The sequence below is a fragment of the Hydra vulgaris genome, chromosome 14 (assembly GCF_038396675.1).
Source record: "Hydra vulgaris chromosome 14, alternate assembly HydraT2T_AEP".
Classification (NCBI taxonomy): Eukaryota; Metazoa; Cnidaria; class Hydrozoa; order Anthoathecata; family Hydridae; genus Hydra; species Hydra vulgaris.
In genome coordinates this window covers 15,882,248-15,907,500 of record NC_088933.1, presented here as the reverse complement: position 1 = coordinate 15,907,500, position 25,253 = coordinate 15,882,248, and the positions used below count along the sequence as shown (strand labels likewise).

The window sequence follows — 25,253 nt, the reverse complement described above, 5'->3', positions numbered from 1 at the left end:
TCAAAATTAAAAAAAAGCGTGTTTTTTATCAGTTTTATTTTATCGCTGTTAGAAACTGTAACTAGTATACCTCTTCACTGTAACAATACAGTAAAAGACAGTGAGAAAAAAAATACACAACCATGGGAAAACATGAGATTGATTGATGATATCGTCCCATACAGTTACTTTCTGGCTGTTGATGTAAATATGGAAAATGACTTATTTGATGGCAAAGTGAGCATTTTCGTTAATGTAACTAAATCAACAAATGTAATTTTGCTTCATCAAGTCGATCTCCAAATTAATTATGTGTTGTTGAAAAACCTTGAAGACAATCAAATTCAGATTGAAAGCCACTATAATTACTTTGCGAATGAATATTACGTAATAAAAGTTTCTTCGATGCTTATAGCTAATATGTCGTACGTAATTTTTATTGATTATAACGGAACATTGCGTTCAGATCTTAATGGATTTTATAAAAGCAGTTATAAAGAAAATAATATTACACACAATATAGCATCAACATTTTTCTCTCCTATAAGTGCGCGGAAAGCTTTTCCGTGTTTTGATGAGCCAAAGTTTAAAGCAAAATTTTCATTGGCTCTTACTCATAATAAAAAGTATCATGCAATTTCAAATATGCCTAAATTAAATAGCAAGCATAATGGAAAGAAAATATCCACTTTGTTTCAAACAACGCCTATAATGTCAACATATACTGTTTGCTGGGTAGTTTCTGACTACAAAAACATCAAGTTAATAACTAACAATGGATTAGTTATAAAAGCTTGGGCGCCTTACAAACAACTCGCTGAAACAGAGTATACCTTAAATGCTACAGCAATGCTGCTAAAGTATTTTGAAGATTACTTTAAAATACCATTTCTATTAAAAAAACTTGATATTGTTGCAATACCAAACTTTGGAGCAGGAGCAATGGAAAATTGGGGTCTAATAACCTATAGATCTGACAAAATGTTAATAAACAATGAAATATCAACAGAAATAGATAAGCAAGCAACTTTTTTAATTATTGCTCATGAATTAGTGCATCAATGGTTTGGCAACTTAGCAACAATGAAGTTTTGGACTGATGCTTGGTTAAAAGAAGGTAAAAATGTTTTTTTGATAAAAAAAAAGTACTTTCAAATTAAACTTTATTCAATTAAAAGATTTCTATTTTTCCCCTTTAGGTTTTGCTAGTTATATTAGTTACTATGGATCTGATCAACTCAAACCAAATATGGAACCTATGAAAAAAATATTTACTGAGCTAATGATTCCTGCTTTTAAATTAGATTCTTTTTTGACTTCGCACCCAATTTCAACAAATATAACTAATTCTAATGAAATTCGAGAAATCTTTGATACAATAACATACAACAAAGGTTCATGCATTGTCCAAATGCTTCAAAGTTATTTAGGAAAAGAAAAATTTAGAAAGGGGCTCCAACAGTACCTCAACATATATGCATATAAAAATGCCGATCAAGATGATTTATGGAAACAACTTAGGTAGGTATTAAAACCTTTTTATATTAAAGTAAAATGTATACTATGCTAGCCACTTAATGAACTAACTTATTTTCAATGTATTTACCCCAGAACATAGAGGTTGCTACAACAGTTATAATTTAGTAAGATTACCACAATATTATATTGTAGTGGCAACCTATCTGATTGTTACACGTCACAAAATGACTACAAAATGTTACATAAGATTTTAAGATTATATTTTGTGAAGTGCTGAAGTATTTGAAATAATAGTTGCAAAGTAGTTTTTGTTTATCGTTTACTACAATCTGATATGAATGATAAAATTGTGTTTATCTGCTTTGAATAGATGATAAATAAAATATTTCCTTTAACTCTAGTTGTTACTTCTACTTAAAACTCACCATTTTGCACTTCTAGGAAAGCAATTTAATGGATTGATGATTTCTATGTCCTTTTTTATGGAAATTAACTGTCACATTCACAAATTTTGAAAAATAATAATTTTGAAGGAAAAAAAAAAGATTTGAAAATAGTTAATTGACCACTTTAAATTCATCACTTACATTTTGATTGGTTGTAACATTACAACTGTTTTGTTGCAAATTGAAAGTAATATAAGTCACAAAGACAATTTTGGGCTCTATTTTATAAAGTTATGCAAATACTTATTTAAGTTTGTAATTTGTATGTAGCCACAGTGATTGTAAAAATAATATTTTCAAGTTATTTGAAAAAATTATTTTCACTTTGGTAGTCTGCTCATGATTAACTTGGTACAATCGGTACGTTAATGTAACTTTCATATCTTTGCTTGAGTTTTTAAATTAAAACGAACTTTAAAAAAAACGCATTCAAAATATAAAGTTGCCTATTTATTATTACAGCTTTTCGAAACGTTAAGCCTCCGAACACCAGAATAAAAAACAACTTACTGGAGTGAATTTGAACTTGTTTATTCAGAAACTAGAAAATCATATTAAACATTTAATACAATAAAAAATTTTTTAAATTTTTATGAAGTAGTGCGACACATAGCACTACTTTGCTGACAGCATAAAGACACGCGCTGTGTCCATTATCTGTTCTTTTTCGATTAATGTGATCTTTGAAGGCATTTACCAAGACTGCGTAGGTTGCGTTTGATGGAAGTGGGTTCCTCGCATCTACTACGCGGTTAGTGAAGAGATGCTACCTCTCTTCGCAATTTTTGACTGATTGCTTAGTTAATCGTCGGTTGTGCCTTCATTGGCAGTAATTTAATACTGATGGCGCATATGCCTTTGGTACGGCCAATTCTATTTTTTTCATACTGTGAACGATTATAAACTGCTGAATCAAATCATCTAGATTTCTTCTTCTTTCAAAAGTTGTGAGTCCACGCAAGCGAGCCTCTTACTGTATGACTTATTCTTGATTTCTTTAATTGTTTTTGCTGCTCTTTGCTGAATACACTCAAGCTTACATATATCTTGTTGTAAATGTGGAACTAAGCTTAAACAGTTAAAAAAAAATTAAAAACAAGGAAATTGCATCACTTTGATCGCATTTTCATTTCAATTACATTCCCAACTCAAAATTTTGAACATTATGTTACCAATAGTTATTTAATCAATATAGTTATAATTATAGAGTGAAACAATATAAAAAAAAATATATTCTTTTCACAATTTTATATGTATATATATATATATATATATATATATATATATATATATATATATATATATATATATATATATACCCAGCCGGCACAAAGACGTCTATTAGACGTCTATCGGTAACTCAAGTAAGCGTCTGAAGAACGTCTTTAGACGTCTATCTGTTAACACCTTTAAGACGTCTCATATAGACGTCTGAAAGACGTTTTGTGGCAAACGTCTATAAGAGATCTAGTATTAGATGTCTCTTAGACCTCTAATTGAAAATTGACCTAAGCGTCTAAATAACGTCTTAAGACGTCTATTTGTTAACACCTTTAAGACATCTTGCCGAGACGTCTGTTAGACGTTCTCTCAACATTTGTAGTATACATACCGAATTGAATAATAAACAGATTCGACACTTAAATTATATTTAAAATCATATTTTATATTTTCTTACGTTTAAGATTAATAACCAAAATGTAAAAGGAACTATATATCTGCAATAAAACATACAATATTATTTTTTTTTTTAAACTATCTTTTTTGCTCGTGCAGGGGCATTTCTAAGGAGGCTCTGAACAGCTTGATAAAATTCTTTTTCCGTCATCTTTGGGAACTTGAGCGTCACTACTTTGAATATTGTTTTGTAGGTCTCTGTTCCACCAAAAGCTAACTTATTTTGACTTCCGGTACCATTCATGTTCATTTCACGCATGGCAAAATCGGTGAAAAATCGTTTCATTATGTTCTTGATAGTATCTTTATAATCCAGCCCTCCTATTTGCTTTAGTTGCACAATCTAAGAAGTAAAAGTCACATTAAACTAGCAGTATCTTAGTGCCCTAATACACACATATGTGTGTATCGATATGCATAAATACTACTGATATACTAAATTATTCTTACCTTTTCCTCTAGGAATGAATCTAATTTCATATTTTCTTTAAACAGAAAAAACTCCTCTTTTGATTTTATAGACTCAATGTCAAATAAAGATACTGAAGTTTGTTGAGAAATTGAAGTTGTTGGTAAATTTTTGGATATATCGCTCATCCATTTAACAACTTTTTCTTGAAATGCCAGAACTTGTTGTTGAAAACCTAAAAAAAAGTGTAATATTCTTTTTCTATTTATCATTAAAAATTATAATATATAATTCCTAGCTACATACAATTTATTTTATCAATTTTTCTCACAATAAATAAATTTAAAGTTATATTAAATAAATCACCTTTTGAATTCGCTAGGCAATTTAAAATAATTGAACAACGCAAACTTACTTGCATTTGATATAGGATATGTTACACTTGAACTTTGAACTAATTCATCTGAAGTAAATAATTTTGTTAAAATGAAAAAAAATATTCAGCTTTAAAATCATTGCAGAAAAATCTGAACATAATTTCAGTTTTTAGAATTAAAATAAAAAAAAAATAATGGAAAAATTGAAATGTAAACCATTTCAAGAGAAAAGTTATCAGTAAAACAGCTTAGGGTTGTGCAATACCAGAAGTGTTGGAATTGTAGACTCCAATACTATTTTACCTTTCCATTATAATGTAGAAATTATGTTTAAATTTAATAATTAAATTACTATTTATCACAGAATTTTTTTGTTTTAAATAAGGAAGTGAAAAAACAATAAAAACGTTATGTTGTAATAAAGCAATTTCATGAGTTAAAATAATTGAAATTCTATTAATATTTCCCCATACATCAGACTCATTTAGAATTTTGACACCAATCTTATTAAGGAAGCTAAAGACATAAAATATTAATATGTTAAAATATAATGTTATGCAATAAAATATAATTAAAAGGTTTAAATAATTTTAATGTAGTGAAATATCTATCAAATATCAAAAATAATAAATAAATATACTAATATAATAAATAAATATATAAAATAAATATTTATAACAATACAATACTTATATGTATATAAATATATATATATATAAATATAAATATATATATATAAATATAAATATATATATACATATATATATATATACATATATATATATATATATATATATATATATATATATATATATATATATATATATATATATATATATATATATATATATATATATATATATATATATATATATATATACATAGAATCCAAAAATTTAATATTTTTTATAATATATATAACAATAAGTAAAAACAGAAAAAAATAAATAAAACTTACTTTTAAGTAAAACTTTTCTTAACATATGAGTTATTTAAAAATTCTCATTTTATACAGTGTATATATATAAATATATATATATATATATATATATATATATATATATATATATATATACATATATATATATATACATATATATATATATATATATATATATACATATGTATATATACATATATATATTTAATAGTTTTTAATAAAATATTATTATTTTAAAAAGTTAAATTAGGGTATTGACTTAATAAAATTAACTTTGGTCAAACATAAGCCTCCTAAATATAAGCAACTAATACCCAATAAACTAGACTAATCTAAAAATAAAGAATAAACAAAAACACAAAAATCTAACAAATATAACAATTAATAAAAGATTAAAATATGTTCATAAAAAATTGTCTAATATTTCATTCTTAGGTTAATTAGATAAATGCAACAATGGATAAATTACTCCCCCTTGACGCTAAGGCATAAACACAATTTTATGGTTTAAATCAAGCTTTGAAAAAACAATAGACTTAACATCCAATTTTGTAATATCCCTAATATAGGCTACTTGTATAATCTTGGAATCTAATGGCTTTTGAAAAAAACTTTCCAACTTTTTAATCTTAAAAACATTGCAGAAATATTTATCATTAACAATGTCTGTTACCATAGCAATTTTTTTAATGTTATCTAAAAAAAAAAAGAATCTTTTTGTCTTAGTGCAATAACAGCATGTATACCTTTCTCTGTTTTATGTTGAATATTATTTTCAAACTCATAAAGCCGTTTTATAACTTGCCCTATAGGATTATTAGAATTCTTTACCTTCTTCTTTAGTTTCTGCATATGATTCTCAAATGGAAAAGATGATATTTCATCAAGTGAGCAGCCTGTATACTTGATATCTTCATGTAAATGAATTAGACTATGTACATTATACACAGTAAATGTTGGTCCATAAATAACTTTGGCATTTTGAACAAAATAAATCAAAAGGTCTCTTGCATAGTTATGAAACTTTTCACGAACTTCTTTATCTGAACTGCAGTAAAAACAATTGCAATATGAAGACAAAGAAAGTGTTCATACATTTTTTTATGTATCACTCCTTTTAATACAACTGGGCCTGTATATAAGATAAACTGCCTTAGCTCTGTGGCTTTCCATCTATCAAGATCATTTAACAAGCGCGGTTGGCGAGCAAACTCGGATGGCATTTTACCATGTATTCCCATTAAATTTAAATTTATTTGATCGATTTGACTTTTTGACAATCTACATATGTTCGGTCCATTTTTCAGAAAAGTTAATAATCGCTTGACTACCCCAAGACATACAAGGTGCATATAATCTAGTGTGAATTGATCTATGCAAGATGTTAGCACATTTACAAGAGGTGTAAGTAATTTTTGGTGATCATTTTTATATTGAAAATTGTTAAAATTTTCTGTTGTTCTCAAGTTATTACAAGAATTAGAATTAAAAACAACTCTATGCTGCTCATAACTACCAACAACTGTACATCTTTCACATGAATGATAGCCAGTGTGGTTTACAATTGATTTTAAAAAAGATCGTGCTGGAGCATCACAAACAATATTTTTAATTGATATGTTAAACTCTGTACTACTTATAACTACCTTATTTCCTAAAGTAATAAATTCTTTCATAAAATCACTCAAAAAATCATTTAAACAATTTGGCTTTTTATGTCCACAATATAAAGCTATTAAAAACACATCAGATTTATCAAAGCGCCCAAGTATAGGCCAAAACTGAATACTTGTTGACTTGAACAAGGGAAGACCATCAACACTGATTTGTAAGTCAAGCTTTTTATTATTTTGAAAATAGGCAATATTTTTTAAAACTTCTCTTTAAACACCAGCATAAATTCCAAAATAAACATACTTTCCACCACACTTTTCTTATTCGTTAGTTTTTCTAGGCGTTTTTAATAGTGTTCTTGTGTCTTGTGGCAAAAGTGGATGACCGTTATAAGAAAGAAGTTCAAGAAGGTTATTAATACTGGAGCGCGAGTCATTGGAATTAGAAGCCCATGCGCCTAATTCTTTTTGAAAAATATCAAATGAAAATTCATAAATTGAATCACATTTTTTATCTTTATCAACATACTTTGATTTTGTTGATGAATTTACATTAGCTTCACCTTCTAAAATATTTAAATCAACAGTTTCCTCATTGTTCTTTATATCATTGTCTTCAATAAAACATTCTGTCAGTGAAACAGTACTAGTATTGTCCAATTTTAAATCATCTGTAAGAAGTTTTGCACGTTTGCATGATCTGTACTGTCTCATGTACCTCTTTATATACATTTTATTATCCCATTTACGTCGAGGCATTACGTTGTAGTTGTGATTCAAAGGAGACCCAAGAAATTCAGATAAAATTCTTACTAGATAGCTAAGATAATAATATTAGTAAATAAATATATTTATTGTAATACATATAATATATTATATGTTTGCAAAATAAAACAATGACTTTAAAAAATATTTCAATTAAGTTGATTTTTGACAAGTTGATGTTGACAAACATTGGAAATATCCCGCAACAAATTACAAACATTTATCATGATTGACTATGTATATAGCCTACTAATGTGTCCTAAATTAAGTACTATATCAAGTATATGCTATACTGTAGCATATAAAAAAATATATACTTAAAAAAAATTTATCATGAAACAAACTATATACTTTAATTAAAGTATATAGTTTGTTTCACAATAAATTTTTTCAAGTATATATTTTTTTATACGCTACAGTATAGCATATACTTAAGTATATAGTTTGTCAACATCAACTTGTCATATTCTTAACTGAGTATTAGTTAAGAATATTAGTCATATTCTTAACTAAGTATTACATAGTTAAGAATATGATATTCTTAACTATGTAATACTTAGTTAAGAATATGACATATTCTAACTTCATTACAATTTTATTCAATTTGAATCATTAAACACTTGTTAAATAAAAACTTGTTAAGTAAAAATAAGAAGTAAAAATGCGATCTAATCAGATCACTATTTTACTTCAAAAACTTATCTATTTAAAAACATGGCTGCCGTTTCTTTTATGCTCGTTCAAATTTGAATGAAATAATGAATGGAAATAATTACTTTAAGACGTTTAATTTTAGACGTCTTAAAGACGTAGAAAATATGCTTTTTTAAGACGCAAGAATAAATTTATTTTTAAGACGTCTATCAGAGAGCGTGACTCAGACATCTTTATTTAAGACGTTTTTTAGATGTCTCAAAACTGTCTTAGACGTCTAAAGACGAATGAGTAGCAAAATAGACGTCTAATAGACGACTTGTGCCGGCTGGGTATATATATATATATATATATATATATATATATATATATATATATATATATATATATATATATATATATATATATATATATATATATATATATATATATATGTAAATTATGTTAGTGTATTTTACAAATAGAGTGCTCAATGTTCTTAATGAACAGAGCAATAATTAATTAGTAAAAAACACTTATCTAAGTCGAAGATAAAAGTTAGATAAGTGTTTTTTACTAATTATATATATATATATATATATATATCTTCTATATATATAAAGGGCAATGTGTGTGTGTGTGTTTGTTCTCTATAGAAATCCAAACCGCCGGACCGATCTCGATGAAATTTGGCATGGGGGTAGTCCTCGAGGGGGAGAAGGTTCTTAGCTGGGTTTTGACCCTGTACCCCGACCCCCGGGGTCAAGGGGGCTAAAAAATGAGCCCCCTGACCCCGGGGTCAGGGGGGCCGATTTTTTGGGCCGATTTTTGGGCCGATTTTTGTGTACAGATATCAGGTAAGCCAGTTTAAATATTGGCCCGGGCAACGCCGGGTAACTCCAGCTATATATATAAAGGACAATGTGTGTTTGTGTGTGTGTTTGTTTGTTCTCTATAGAAATCCTAACCGCCGGACCGATCTCGATGAAATTTGGCATGGGGGTAGTCCTCGAGGAGGAGAAGGTTCTTAGCTGGGTTTTGACCCCGTACCCCGACCCCCGGGGTCAGGGGGCCCAAAAATAGGCCCCCCTAACCCCGGGGTCAGGGGGCCCATTTATGTGTACAGATATCAGGTAAGCCAGTTTAAATATTGGCCCGGGCAACGCCGGGTAACTCATGCTAGTATATATATATATATATATATATATATATATATATATATATATATATATATATATATATATATATATATATATGTATATATATATATATATATATATATATATATATATATATATATATATATAGATATATATAGATATATATATATATATATATATATATATATATATATATATATATAGATATATATATATATATATATATATATATATATATATATATATATATATATATATATATATATATATATATATATATATATATATATATATATATATATATATATATATATATATATATATATATATATATAGATATAGATATATAAATGTACAATTTTTTATTTAGCTGTTTATATAAAAAACAATACACTTTCACAAAAAATAAAATTTAATTAGAAATATATATAACAAAACATACCGGGGCTAAAAGAAGATATGGATGGTAAAATATCAATGTAATTGTTTCATAGAGCGATTGGTGAAACAAATGCCCAATTTGAACTAATTAATTACTCATCAGTTCACCAACCACGTGGTTTTGGTGTTGGTGGGGGCGTATGTATTCACAACTCAATTAGTTATAATTTACGTCCCGATCTCTGTGTAAACGAAATAGATTGTAAGTCATTATGTATTGAATTAATAAATAAAACCACAAAATAAAATAATTATAAATGCCACATATAGACATCCATCTACTAGCTTCAAAAAAATTAAAAACTCATTTCAAACCATTCTTAAAAAATATAAATAAAACCCGAAGTCATGCCTACTTAGATAGGGATTTTAACATAGACCTAAAAAGCCATGCTTTCAATAACAATGTTAACAATTTTATAGCAAACACACTTCTTCAAAATAATTTAATTCCGACAATAAACAAGCCATCGTAAGGGACTAACAACTCTTCTACACTTCTTGATAATATAATAGCTAATAACCATCATAACAACCGTCTTTACCCAGGCATAATCAAAACTGACGTATCGGATCATTTCCCAACATTCCTAGTTACTAACAATATACTATTTTACAGTATTCCTTCTCAATCCATTATATTTAAGCGACAGATCAATGAAAACTCGATAAAAAAATTTCAAAATCTTAAAAAGAAACAAAGTTGATTGGATTCTGGTTACTGCAGTCACATGACGTTAACAACGCTTATAATCTATTTTTAAATCAATTCTGCTAGCAATATGATCAAGCATTTCCTGAAAAATTTATTGTAAAAACCATAACTTTTTTTACTTCATGGATGTCTAACAGATTAATAAAGTCTTCAAAAAGAAAGCAAAAGTTATATGATAAGTACTCGTAAAAAAAAACTTATAAAAACGAAATGACAAATGAAAATTATAAAAAAAATATTTGGAACTCAAAGGAGCTTTATTATGCAAAGCTATTAAGTAAAGCCACCGGAAACACTAAAAGAACATGGAGTGTATTTAAAGAAATAATCGGAAAAAATAATTATGCGAGAAACATTCTGCCAAAAAAAATATGATAAAAACACAGTTTATGCTAAATCAATTATTGCTGAAAAACTAAACAGCTTCTTTATTAATACTGGTCCGAATTTGGCATTAAAAAATCCTATGAATTACGTTATTACCTTAAAACTAACAAAAGTGGTGGGTTTGATAAAATTAACGGTAATGTTGTAAAATCAGTATATAATATAATAGAACCCTCGTTATTTCACATATTTAATCTTTCATTTAAAACAGGTATTGTCTCTGAAAAGCTAAAAATTGCACGAATCACGCCAATGTTTAAGTCCGGAGATTACTCAAATATCTCTAATTACAGGCCCATATCTATGTTTTTCAAAATTACTTAAGAGGATAATGTACAATAGGCTTTTTAATCACTTATCAGAAAACGGCATGTTGTATTCAAAACAATTTGGTTTCAAAAAAAAAAAAAAATCAACGGAACATGCAGTGGTTAAACTAGTCAATCAAGTATAAAGTGCATTCAGTAGTGACTACCTCAGGAGTTTTCATGGATCTGTCAAAAGCTTTCGATACCGTTAATCATAATATACTAATAAAAAGACTTGAACACTATGGAGTAAAAAGTAACTATTTACTTTGGTTTAAAAGTTATTTGACCGATAGAAATTAATTTATAGTGTATTAACAAAAACAAACAGTGTACATTAATGATTTAAATTTTGCAACAGACCTGTTAAATCGTGTTCTTTTTGCAGATGATTTGAATCAAACAAATTTGAACAAAGCAGCCGTGGCGCAGTGGTTAGAATTCTGGCTAAGAACCAAGAGGTCCGAGGTTCGATGCCAGCTCGAGCCAAATAAGCGACATTGGTACGGAAGGAGGCGTGAACTTCTTGTTAAATGCTCTCCCGCGGTGCTCTGTAATAAGACCGAAAGGACTTCTGGGAGCACCTAAACTAACTACAAAAAAAAAAAAAAAAAATCTTTTTTATTCCCACAGAGATATAATTGCACTATTTGAAACAACAAACGAACAATTATCGAAAGTTTATAAATAATAAACTTTCTCTAAATGTGCATAAAACCATATTTATTTTGTTCCACAAAGTGAGTAAATCAAGAAATATTTCCATTAAATTGCCTAATCTAATAAACAATAACACTAACATTAAATGAGAAAATTCAGTAAACTTTCTAGGCGTAATCTTAGATGAACATTTACATTAGAGTTTACACACAAAAAGTATTGAAAATAAAATATCAAAAAATTTAACAATGATATATAGGACTAAACCATTTTTAAACAATAATTCTTTAAAAAGTTTATATTTCTCTTTTATTCATTGTTAATTAATTGCAATATTGCATGGGCAAGTACAAACCATACAAAATTAAAAAAATTATATTGTAAACAAAAACACGCGTGCAGAACAATTTTTGGAGCTCATAGAACAGTACCTTCTGAGCTACTTCTGTGTATACTAGGAGCATTAAATATATATAAAATCAACTTTCACCAAATTTTAATGTTCATGTATAAAACAAATATAGGATTATCTCCTAAAATATTTCAATACTATTTTGACAAAACAGTTCATAAATAACCAACAAAATTTTAAAAAATAAGAACCCAAAATATTGTTGTCCCAAAAAATATAATTCAAAACTAACTTCATATTCAGTTTTATATCGTCGACCTTACTTGTGGAAAATGTTTTCCAAGATTGTGAATACACATAAAACTAGTATAGAGCAGTTTAAAAATAAATCATTATTACTTATGGATTACAATATCTACGATTTTAAATGTTTTTTTTAATTAAAACTCAAATACAAAAAAATAATTAATACAAAAGGCATGTCATTGAATGTATTAACATTTTTTTTACATTACCTTAATTCTGGTATTACCTCTATGGGGTTTGCTAATTTATTTACGTTATTTCTATGAATTATACTAATTTATTTATGTTATTTCTGTGGTGTATATTAATTTATTTAGTTTTTATTTTCAAATCTTAGTTTAGATTTTTAAGTTTTTTAAATGATATTATTATCTTATTTTTTCTTATTCACTTGATCTTACTCTTTCCTTAAATTTTGATTTTTAAAATTTTTCTTTAGATGACAACGAATTGTTATCTATTTTACTTTTATATATTTTTTAATAAATAGTTTGTTAACTTTAGATATTTAAATATTACGGTTTTTGTAAATACGTGAGAATGGGGCTCGGTGGTAAGACTAAATAAGTCTTCTTTTTACCCCGCCAGCATTTATATTTGTATTTATGCTTCAAAACTGTATTTATTATTAAACGGTAAAATAAACAACAAACTATATATATATATATATATATATATATATATATATATATATATATATATATATATATATATATATATATATATATATATATATATATATATATATATATATACATATATATATATATATATATATATATATATATATATATATATATATATATATATATATATAAATATTAAAATAAATACAAAATTTTTTTAAATTTATGTTTAAATTATTTGTTTCATGAAATTCATGTTTCGAATATATCATAGTTATCAGTTAAAATATATTAAAATACTCAAATCAAATTAGTAAAATTATGTTGAACTAGTAGAGACCTTATTATAAAAAATACTTGCGTTTAATTATTAGAACTTCTATTTAACTAATTAAAACTTTACAAAAATACGTGATCATAAATATAGACTGATTTGTTTACAATTTATACATAAACAATTGTACATATAATTGGAACTTTTTTCAGTACAATAAATAAATTTAGCACAAATAATAAACATAAAAAAGTAACGCTGTTAAAAAAACACGGTAAACTTGCAGAAGACCATGTGGTCTTGTCATCAAGAAACCGCTTTAGTTGCAATAATTTCTAATATTTAACTTATTAAAAATTTTCAGTTTATTTTCAGTCTCATGGTGGCATTAGACTCACATATAAAAAGCTATTAGATAAAAAGATACACTCTTATATACTTACTTTTATATATACTTTTGCATGGCTTGCTATACTTAATATATTGACAGTCATGTACGAAATATAAATAAAATCTAACATATACATCGCAAAGTATAAAACCTTTAAATTTAAATTTAAATTTTTAAATAGAACATTTAAATTTAAAGCTAGTTTGCTTTAGATATATTTTTTTTAGTTTTTTTTTTTTTTAGTTATTTGTTTTAATATAAGGTTGTAAAATTGTTAATGTCTAGAACAAGTTTTATTAATAGTATTTTCAGAGAATTTGGGTAATGTAATTTTGTAATTGTATTTTTATTAGAAATTAGTTTGTTCTAGAGGTAAGGGCCGCGATACGAAATAGAGAAACGTGATCATGGCCCCCACATTCTAATACAGAGCCCTTTGCTGGGCGCTTCTGAGGGTCCTTTTTTTTTGCTGGAAAATTTATTTTTTTACCCACAAATTAATTTTTCGAAATTATTTTTTGTTCGCAAAATATTTTTGTAAAAAAAAATATTTTTCTTTGACAGATAAAATAAGGAAGTTATTAATTAACTGCTGTAATTAAACAATTAAAATAACTTGATTACTTTTAACCAAACAAGACAGTTTTCTGAGTGATACTAAATTTGTACTTGTCAAAAAAAGTTTTTATAACAACAGATTGTTTAAAAATGTAATTAAAAAAAAGAAATTATATCGACAGTGACCAATAAGATATTTTTCATGCAATTGGCCTGTTTATTCCATTAGCACTAAAAAACAAAAGCTAAGATCTATAAAAATACTGTTTTAATGACAGTAAAAGACACTTAAAGACTGTTTAAATGATAAGATAAAATGAAAGAAAAATTTTTAAGTTTTATTTGAAAGAGAATGTATTTAATAGCTTTCGTAATATAAAACTTACAAATATTATGTTAATTGACATTTCCGCTGATGATACACTTACTTGAATTGTACAAAACAATTTAATTACCAGACAGATGTTGGTAAAAATGCCTTAAAGTTATTTTTCATAAATTGAATTTATAAGACAAAGGGGAGAACTTTCAATACCAAAAACTGTTTTGTAAATACTTTTCAGATGAAGTATTTCACAAATTCTCCTGACAGATCTTTTTTTAAATGCATTTGCAAGTTTGGCTGCTTTTAAACTTAGGTCTACATCCTCATATTTCTGCAAATTTAAAACGGGTGAGAATAAATCACATATTGCATTGGCTTCTTCAAATTGTGTGCATAAATCATTAATGAAGGAAATGAAGCTTGTATTCCAATAACTTCTGCAACAACTTTTGCCTCTTGAACAATACTTTACCATGAGTCACAAATGTGAGTTTTCTCCTTCACTGAATCTTGGATAAGGTCTGTTTCAATATCAAGGGATATTTTTTAGCTTTTTATGACGATGTTCTTATTGTCGATCGTTGCTAGTATTTTGTGCCAAAAACTAGCCATAAGTAGGCCTTTATAAGTTGTGAAGTATTTTTTCAAGCTGTTAGCTATGTTTTGTGCTAAAGGTGTTAGTTCTAATACATTTCCCTGGAGGAGAACATCTAACACAGCGAGTACGCTAGGATAATGTTTGACGATTGGTTGAATGGCTTGAATTTTTTCACTCCACCTTGTTTCTGAAAGACTTTGAACAGATAACGGCTTTTTTTCAACACATCCCAACGAGCAAGACTTTGAGAGAATAAGCAGTAGAAACTTTTTTTGCTTCCAAAAAAGGTTTTTACATCAGAATTTAATTTTACTGCGTTGACTCCTACACAGTTTAATGAATGGGCTACACATGGAGAAAATAAGGCAGATTGTTTTTTTTTTAAGATGCGGGCCTTAAATTTCTTTCTTTTACAACACATATTTGAACCATTATCATAACCTTGTAAACGACAATCTTGAAGTGGTATGTTCTGTCTTTCTAGAGTGGCAAGTATTTCTTCTGTTATTCTTTTTCCTGTTTTCCCGTTAAAGCTCATAAACCCTATGAAACGCTTGTTTACTTCAAACACCTTAGTGTCCATATTTTGAGATACATACATTTACATCCTGAACACAAATGTATATTTTAAGGAAGTAAAAGTTTAGTTTTAGAACATCAGAATCATAATATTTTTAAATGTCAAATTAAAAATATTATGATTCAACTCAAAAAGATTAGAACAAATTATTTTTCCTTTTTAGTTTATTGATTTGATAACAAAGTTCAACCAATTTAAAATGATTAACCTGAAAGATTATAGAGCAAATTAAGCTAACCAATCTATTAATGAAGAAAAAACTGTTATATGTAAAGAATTCAGAAATTAGTTTACAGAACGATCCGCATAATAGTTTGAAGACCATAGCACTCTTAAATGCAAATATAAATGTTAAGCTACTTTTTAAAGATAACTACTTATAACTTATGTTTTGAAAATGAGCTTCAGGAATCGCTCAAAGAACTTAGCCTAAAAAAACGACAATATATATGAAATAAGTAAAAAAACAAGAAGGTTACCTGAGCTGTTGAAATGCCTGTTTGTTTGCTACTTTTTAATTTCAGACAATAGTTTTGGTTCAAAAGTTTTTCTTTTCTTTTCACATTTATTTTTAATTCAAAACAATAACACTTTACTCGGATTTACTATTTTTCAGGTTACTACCACCCTTCACCTCCGGGCCCCAGTCTTACAGTACCACCCCCCACCCCGCTTGTGGGGCCATGAACGTGATAGTTTTGCTTTTTTATTTGGTAAATTAAAATTTTTTATTTCTCGAGTGTCGTATCTATTTCTATTGCATTTGAAAAACTCTTTTGAAAAATGTGATTGAGAAGTCCAAGTTTATATTTAGGCATGAACAATAGATTTTGATAGGTGTTAATTTTATAGAAGTTTAGTGCATTAAGAAGTTTTAGCAAAGGTTCAGCATGTGTAAACTTGTCTTTATTAAATACTATACTTGCAGCATGATTTTGATGTCGATAGAGTGCCACTAGGTTAAATCTATGAGTACTTGCCCATGCTATAATACTTTACGTGAAATCGGTTTAAATGAAAGAAAAAAAGTTGTTTAAGATTTTTTGGGTAATATCGGTCTAGCTTTGTAATGCTTACAAATGTTGTTTCTTATTTTAGTATTTAAAAAGTTTATGTGGGCTTTCCATAAAATATTCTCATCGATAAGAATTCCTAAAAATTTTGTTGCTTTGGTTCTTTAGATAATTTTATTATTTATTTTTAAAAAATGGTAATATATTTGATATAGATTTTTTTTCTTTGATACGCATATTATAGCTGAATATATAAAAAAATCAGCTATATTCCCAGAATATAGCTGATTTTTTCTGTATTCAATGATAATTTGTTAGATTTAAACCAAGAGTTAGTTTTTTAAGCTCCATTCTTGCAGTTTCAAATAGTTCTGAGATAGAAGTAGACGAATAAAATAAATTAGTATCATCTGCAAATATCATTAAATAATAATAATAATTATTTTTTTTTTGCTTTATTCAAAACAACTCTTCATTAACTGGTCAAACAAACTTAGCATCTAGAGTTTCGTAGATGATAAGTTTGGTTCTTCCGTTAAAACAAATGCTTTTTAAAAAGGTTGCTTAAAAATGATAAAACTGCTTTTAAAAGGCTTATTGCTGCGCCTAAAGTTGTCAATTTAATAAAACAGAAATGCATTAAAAATGTCCTAGATTTCTCAAATAAAGACTTTTTCCTTTTCTAAGAACATCAAAAACTGATAGAACTTAGATTTCATCTAAGATTTTTGATGTCATCAAGTTTGAGTTGTCTTCAAGTTTATGACGTCATCAAGTTTATGCTGTCATCAAGATTACTTGAGTTTATTGACAATCAAGCTCAAAAGCATGATTTTACCTAAAAATTAATTCTGATAGCTCTAAGCAAAAAATATTTTTAAGTGAGCGATCCTCCAAATATGTTTCAGCAAATTTATTAGACTAAGTATAACAAGCGCTTATAAAACAAGCGCTTATAAAACAAGCGCTTATAAAACAAGCGCTTATAAAACAAGCGCTTATAAAACAAGCGCTTATAAAACAAGCGCTTATAAAACAAGCGCTTATAAAACAAGCGCTTATAAAACAAGCGCTTATAAAACAAGCGCTTATAAAACAAGCGCTTATAAAACAAGCGCTTATAAAACAAGCGCTTATAAAACAAGCGCTTATAAAACAAGCGCTTATAAAACAAGCGCTTATAAAACAAGCGCTTATAAAACAAGCGCTTATAAAACAAGCGCTTATAAAACAAGCGCTTATAAAACAAGCGCTTATAAAACAAGCGCTTATAAAACAAGCGCTTATAAAACAAGCGCTTATAAAACAAGCGCTTATAAAACAAGCGCTTATAAAACAAGCGCTTATAAAACAAGCGCTTATAAAACAAGCGCTTATAAAACAAGCGCTTATAAAACAAGCGCTTATAAAACAAGCGCTTCTAAAACAAGCGCTTCTAACAAAATTTGGACGAGAAGTGCGAAGTTTACATATTGCTCAAAACATCTCCTAAAATCAAAAACAAATAACCAAGTCAATATTTATAACTTCATTTTAATGTTTTCAAAAATCAAATTTTTAAAATTTATATATATATATATATATATATATATATATATATATATATATATATATATAATATATATATATATATATATATATATACATATATATGCATGTATATATTATATATGCATGTATATATTATTTAATGTAGTTTTTACTTCCATAATTTATAAAAGTTATAACAAAACAATTACGCAACAATAAACTTTTAGATTATCAAAATTATTACATTCTAAAAACGATTCATTTTTATAGTATTGAAATACAGCAGTAAAAGCATCTGCTCCCGCATTTTCCAAATGTGGAGTAAGATCAAAAAATACCATTGCAACATATTTCTTGGGTAACATCTCTGCATTTTATTCCTCATAGTTCGTGGACAGTTTTTTTCAGGACACTTATTAGAAGGAAACTTATCATCAGCTTGAATAACATATAATTTCACAAATGTCAGCAACATATCAATTAGATTCATGGCTCCAAAACAATTTAAAAAGAATTTTAGGACTTTTACATAAACATTACGTTACGAACACTAAAGTTAAAAACTTATGTGCTAAAATAATATTTTATAAAATAAGGGCTGGCAGTGATTTGCTAATCATATATAACAATAATTTTGTTGTATATCATAGACAAAATTGCAGAGGGTTTTTCTCTGATAAATTCGCTGTTTCAATCGAGAAAATCGAAGTTATCGGAGAAAAGTTGTTTCGGGATGTCAAGGAGTTATATACATATTTAAAATACTCCCAAATTTCAACAGAAGGAGGACAGTAGGCAAAGATATGGATGTTGTCCTTGATTTTACCACAAGTTTTGCATTTGTTGTTTTTGACGATCTGCTGCCTTGTGCTTTTGGCTAGCAAGGCCGCAGAAGGTAAACTGTTTTGTAAAAAACGAAAGAGGATGTTTTGAGTCGGTCCGCATGCGTGAGAGGTGAAGTTTTTTTTCCAATTTTGGTTCCACGGCATTGTTGTTTTTGTTGAACCGTTCCAGAAAAGTTCTGCTGACACGACTGTCTTTTTGTTTTTTGCCACTTCTAAGTAAAAATTTTTTGTTGTTTTTAGGGGAATGTTAAAAAGGGACCCGTTTTTGCCTAATATTTTGATTGTTATTTTGTAGTACTGAGACGTTTTGTTGTCTCAGTGTTTTGAAGAATTGTTCTGATTTTAATTGTTCCAGTTTTGGTTTTGGCTTGTCTAACATATATATACATCTAATCTAATCGTCTAATCAAATGCATCTAATCTAATCGTCTATTCTAAACAGGTATTATAAATTCAAACATTAAGTTTAGTACATTTTGATTTTATGAGTACTTAATCCTGAAGCCAATAATCATAATCTATACGTATTAATCACATTTGTTTTGCTTGTGGTTAAATATTCAATGATTCACAGAATATTTTATTTAAGTATATAATTTTTAAATTGCAACGTTGGGTTGTATACATCTTTTCATTGGTATCCTTGCTAAACGCTTGACATTGAATCAACATTAGATCTGCATCAGAGAAAATAGCTGACGTGCGCGGTAGTATTACATACGTTAGCCCAATGTGTTTTTGCTAGCTGGGTTGGGTGGTCTACTTGTTAAAAACGAAAATTGACTAAAATATGATAAATTAAGGTGAAAAATTGTGATTAAAAAAAAAACAATATTTTGTAAATATTTTGATTCTCTCATTATTTAATAAATAGAAACTAAAAAAAGTTCATATTTGAATAAAAAAGTTACAAAAATGACTATAAAAAGAGAATTTGATGAGAGAATGATGTTTTTAAAAAAATCAGAACGTTTTTTTTATTTTGAACAAGGAACTTGACCGTAGATGTTCAGCGGTTTTACTTGTTTTTAAATTAAAGCGAGTTCAATTTTGCTAAGAATCTAATGATTTCCAAATCAACAAAAATAAAAGATCCAAAAATGTCTTTCTTTGATGATGCACCTTTTTTTTTAAATAAAAGATTAAATTACGAGTAACAAAGTAAAAAAAATTTAAATTTAAAATTTGTTCGTTTTTTTTTATTTGAACTTATAAAACTCTACTGAATGGAATGCAAGAAATGAAATTCGACTTGGAGCCTCTAACGTTAGAGCCTGACCTTGCCAAGTCAGACTTCGAAAAAAAAAAAAAAAAGCTTGAGTAAATTGCATAAACGAAACTTGAGAATTTCAAGGTCGTGCTTGAAATAGTCATACTTTACAAAGCGTTGATTTAAAGGAATTGGAAAAAATATATTGCAACCAATAACAGCAGCGTATTATGAAAAAAAAACCTTGATTAATTTTTATTTTGAAATATTATATCTGACTTTTAATCTTCGAAATATCAACTTACAAAAATATATTAAAAGATGTTACTAAAATTTTACACTTTCTAATTTAGTATTTTATTTTTATTAAGGGATAATTTAAAAATAATAAGAATGTTTAATTGAGTAAGCTCGTGATACCATTTAATAAGTCAAGGACTCTAAATACTACGTCATAGCTGTCTATTATAGAAATGGTATTAGTAAATCATAATATATGCTATGCGGTTATTAACAAAGCATGTATGTCGTTGTTATCATTTACGTTTATGGTTTAATTTTTTTTTTAATTACTCCAAGAAGTCTGCAAGCAAACTTAATTTCGTTTGGAGTTAACTGAAAGTTTATTTAAAAATTAGAACAAATATGAAAATAGTATTCTATACAAAAACGAATAAGATATATATAGTGGTAGAAAACAGACTCAGTAGTAAGAAATTGCTTAACAAAAATTAGATTTCAACCAAATTTGTAGCTAATTTGTAACCAATCTAATTTGTAACAAATTAGATTGGTTAACACAAATTTTTGTACCGGTTAACAAACCAGCTAAAGAATGATAGAATCAAAATCTGTATAGGTTGTCAGAGAGCAAGCTGATTATCTCAAGATTTTAAAAGCTTGTTTATTAAAGAATAGAATCTTTAATAAACAAGCTTTTAAATTTGGTAATAAAAAAGAAAAATAAACTGAGTAACAGTTTGAGGGTCAAAGCGATTTTCAGAACTGAAATTGTTTTCCAGCAGATATATATATATATATATATATATATATATATATATATATATATATATATATATACATATATATATATATATATATATATATATATATATATGTATATATATATATATATATATATATATATATATATATACTTATATATATAACGGCTAATTTAGGAGCCCTTTTTGAGGAGGGTTTTTTTTTTTTAGTAATGTCTGCGGGAAAATTTTTAAGGAAATAATGCCCTAATGTAAGGTTTTGGGGTGGATAGATGGCAGTTTAGCCTCTAACCCACTAGCCACAGCACTGTGTGTGTATATATATACATACATATATATACATATCTATATACATTTATACATATATATATATATATATATATATATATATATATATATATATATATATATATATATATATATATATATATATATATATGATATATATATATATATATGATATATATATATATATATATATATATATATATATATATATATATATATATATATATATATATATGATATATTTATATATATGATATATATATATATATATATATATATATATATATATATATATATATATATATATATATATATATATATTTATATATATATATATATATATATATATATATACATATCTATATACATTTATACATATCTATATACATTTATACATATACATATGATATGTATATATATATATATATATATATATATATATATATATAATATATATATATATGATATATTTATATATATGATATATATATATATATATATATATATATATATATATATATATATATATATATATATATATATATATATATATATATATATATATATCAGTTTAGTCAGTGGTAAAGATATAAAATCCGTAATGGACACTTGGACTTTGCAACTCGGTTTTCCAGTGGTTTCCATTGATAGAATAGATAACGAAACTGTAATTGTATCTCAAGAACGATTCAGCCTGGACATTTTAAAAAAAGGTATGTAAAAATAATTTTTTAAAGAAACAAAAAATTATATCTAAAGCGTTTAGAGTTGTTTCTAATCAGTCTTTTGATATGTTTTATGAGGCTTGTTAATGTCTCAAAGTATTTAAGGCTAAATAAATTTTTTTTATCGACAGTATTTTTAGAACTTAAAAAAAGAACAGAATTTTTAGTGGTTCACAAAAGTGGTTCTTTAATTTGACTTTTTAAATTTTTGCTAGATGAGCTGAAAAGTTTTCAAAAAATCTTATAACAAGCTTTGGTATTCTAGCTGAGTTTGGAAATAATTTATTTTGGTGGTTTTTATATATTTTTCTTTTATGTCAAAAGAAAGAGCGAATTTTTTTTATGACTAATTTCTAGAAGAGTTCACCCTCTGACTATTTCAGAAATTGTGAGCACACTGCACAATCTCATCATAAATTAATATATTGTAAGTTTATAAAACATATTGTGAGTTCTAGTTTTTTTTTTGCATTTTCGACCATTATGTTTTCTTTTTTCGGACCATCATGTGACTTCTTTGTTTTCTTGACCATTATGTATTTTTTGCGTTTTTGACCATCATTTGACTTTACTAAAATAACTAAAGTATTTTACAAACTTTAAAACAACTTAAAAAATTTCTTCCGATCAGTTTTAAAAGATATATATAAAAAATCTGTTTTAACAGTTTTTGTAATTGATTTATGATAAAGACTACAAACACATTAAACTGGAGTCATCATGGAGTTATAATTATTTTATTTTGTTGTTTTCTTTATTAATTCAATGCATAATGACTCACGATCTATTTCATTTACACAGATATCGTGACGTAAATTATAACTAATTGAGTTGTGAATAAATATAAATACGCCCCCACCAACACCAAAACCACGTAGTTGGTGAACTAATGAGTAATTAATTAGTTCAAAATGGGCATTTGTTTCACCAATCGCTTACACCAAGTTTCCGTTAGACAAATAATTTTAAAATCGTGTATTAATTCATCCAACAAAAACTTAAGATTTGCAAACTTTTATTTAAACTTCGAATATTAGAAGTTGAAATTGAAAAACTATTTTTAGTTTTTTGAAGAAATTGAGAAGATTCAATAACTGTTTAGTATTGGCTTTCAGATGTTTTTTGATTAATTTTATAAGAGTCATCAACGTCACTGAGTACGACATTTTCATCTAAAATTTTAATTATAATGTTTTCCTCCATTTTAAAGTAAAGCATATATAAATAAAAACAGTTAATAAAATAGTTAAAAGAAAACTAATAAACCCTTACCCCATACTATCTTGACACGGATTCGCGATTTCTTTTGTTTTCTTAGACACCCATTGGCGTATAATCAGCTCACCGTATGATATATATGCAAACTTTCCCGGCTGCCGCTCAATTTTCATTTTTTCTCTCAGATCTTTTCTTATTAAGTTCGTTTCGAAGCAAAAATCTTTGTTTATGTAGATATTTTTACCCTTTAATTTAGAAGAACTTTTTGAAATTTCTACCTTATCTTTTTAGTCTAACAGTTTAATAATATTTATGCGCGATGATCACGTTTCATTTTTATTTTCCTTGATGCCATCAATCCTAAGATTATTTTTTCGTGACTGATCCTCAGCTTCTCTAAGTTTTTTTTTATAGTCAATAAACTCATTGTTTTTATGCGCTTCGTTTTTACAAATTCTTTTTTTTTTTCAATAGACTCAATATTATTTTTGACATTTTTTTAAATTAGCTCCTCGTGAAAATTTAAATTTTCTTTTATATCAAATACCGCCTTTTCCAATCTTTTAATTTTTTCCACGCTTTTAATGTTTGTTTCAGCTTTTTGTTGTCGGTCGCTCGTTATTTTTGCGTTCGCACTGATGAGTTTAAGAGTATTTTTTCTTGTTGTTTTATTATCAATACTATATCTTTTTTGTAATCCGTAAACATTTCCTTGAACATTTTAGTCACAGTTGGTTACAGTAACAAGCAATGTTTAATTACAGTTACAAGTAAAGTTACAGAATTCTATTTTAAATCTTGACCATATGTTTAACCAATGATTTAGTATCTATAATGTTGAATGCAGAAAATAATATCTTGCCTTTTATGAAGTTTTTTTTGAGGGAAACAACAAAAAATCTAAGATTATCTTTAATTAAAGTAAGATATCCCGTGATAATTTTCTGGTTTCAAAGTCTGCTGCAGCGTATGATGTTATACTTAACTAATCTAGTTGATTAATCCAATTTAAAACATACAGATAAAAAAGATATATATAGAAGGATGGTATGTTTATACTGTGGAACCATATTGCTTATATATTTTATTAAGACAGAGAATGTCGATTTTGTGTTTTACCTAACCTTACTTTTGAGCATATATAAAGTTGACATTTTTTTTATTCAGTCTTGTATTGCTACTTTATTAAAAAGTTACTGCACCATAAAACTATAGTTTTATGGTGAAGTAATATTTAATAGTACTAGTAAATATCCATTAAGTAATATTTAATAGTACTAGTAAATATCCATTAAGTAATATTTAATAGTACTAGTAAATATCCATTAAGTATTTATTTTACTACTTTAAGAGTTAATTATATACCAATAATATTTTTTTTAAATATGTTGCTATGAAAAGTCGTTTTAGTAGGTTCAACT

At 26.6% G+C, this 25,253-nt stretch overlaps 1 protein-coding gene and 1 long non-coding RNA gene across 4 annotated transcripts in view; one reads left to right on the top strand and one right to left on the bottom strand.

Moving 5' to 3' along the window:
* LOC124819039 (aminopeptidase A-like) overlaps positions 1-25,253 on the top strand; it is a 66,185-nt gene that overhangs the window by 9,329 nt on the left and 31,603 nt on the right. For both annotated transcript variants that reach the window (XM_065817338.1, XM_065817339.1), the window contains 3 exons: positions 1-1,096; positions 1,179-1,500; positions 22,460-22,602. The exon at positions 1-1,096 is cut by the window's left edge and continues 158 nt beyond it. In XM_065817338.1, coding sequence (XP_065673410.1) covers positions 1-1,096; positions 1,179-1,500; positions 22,460-22,602 — 1,561 coding nt within the window. The remainder of the gene's footprint in view (positions 1,097-1,178; positions 1,501-22,459; positions 22,603-25,253) is intronic.
* LOC136090554 (uncharacterized) lies at positions 3,606-4,924 on the bottom strand. 2 transcript variants are annotated; one of them, XR_010643509.1, is made up of 4 exons: positions 4,841-4,924; positions 4,406-4,453; positions 4,032-4,225; positions 3,606-3,924 (listed from the first exon to the last, which is right to left on the bottom strand). It is a non-coding gene; the product is annotated as an uncharacterized LOC136090554 (long non-coding RNA). The 2 variants fall into 2 exon arrangements; XR_010643508.1 differs by lacking the exon at positions 4,841-4,924 and having other exon boundaries at positions 4,406-4,544.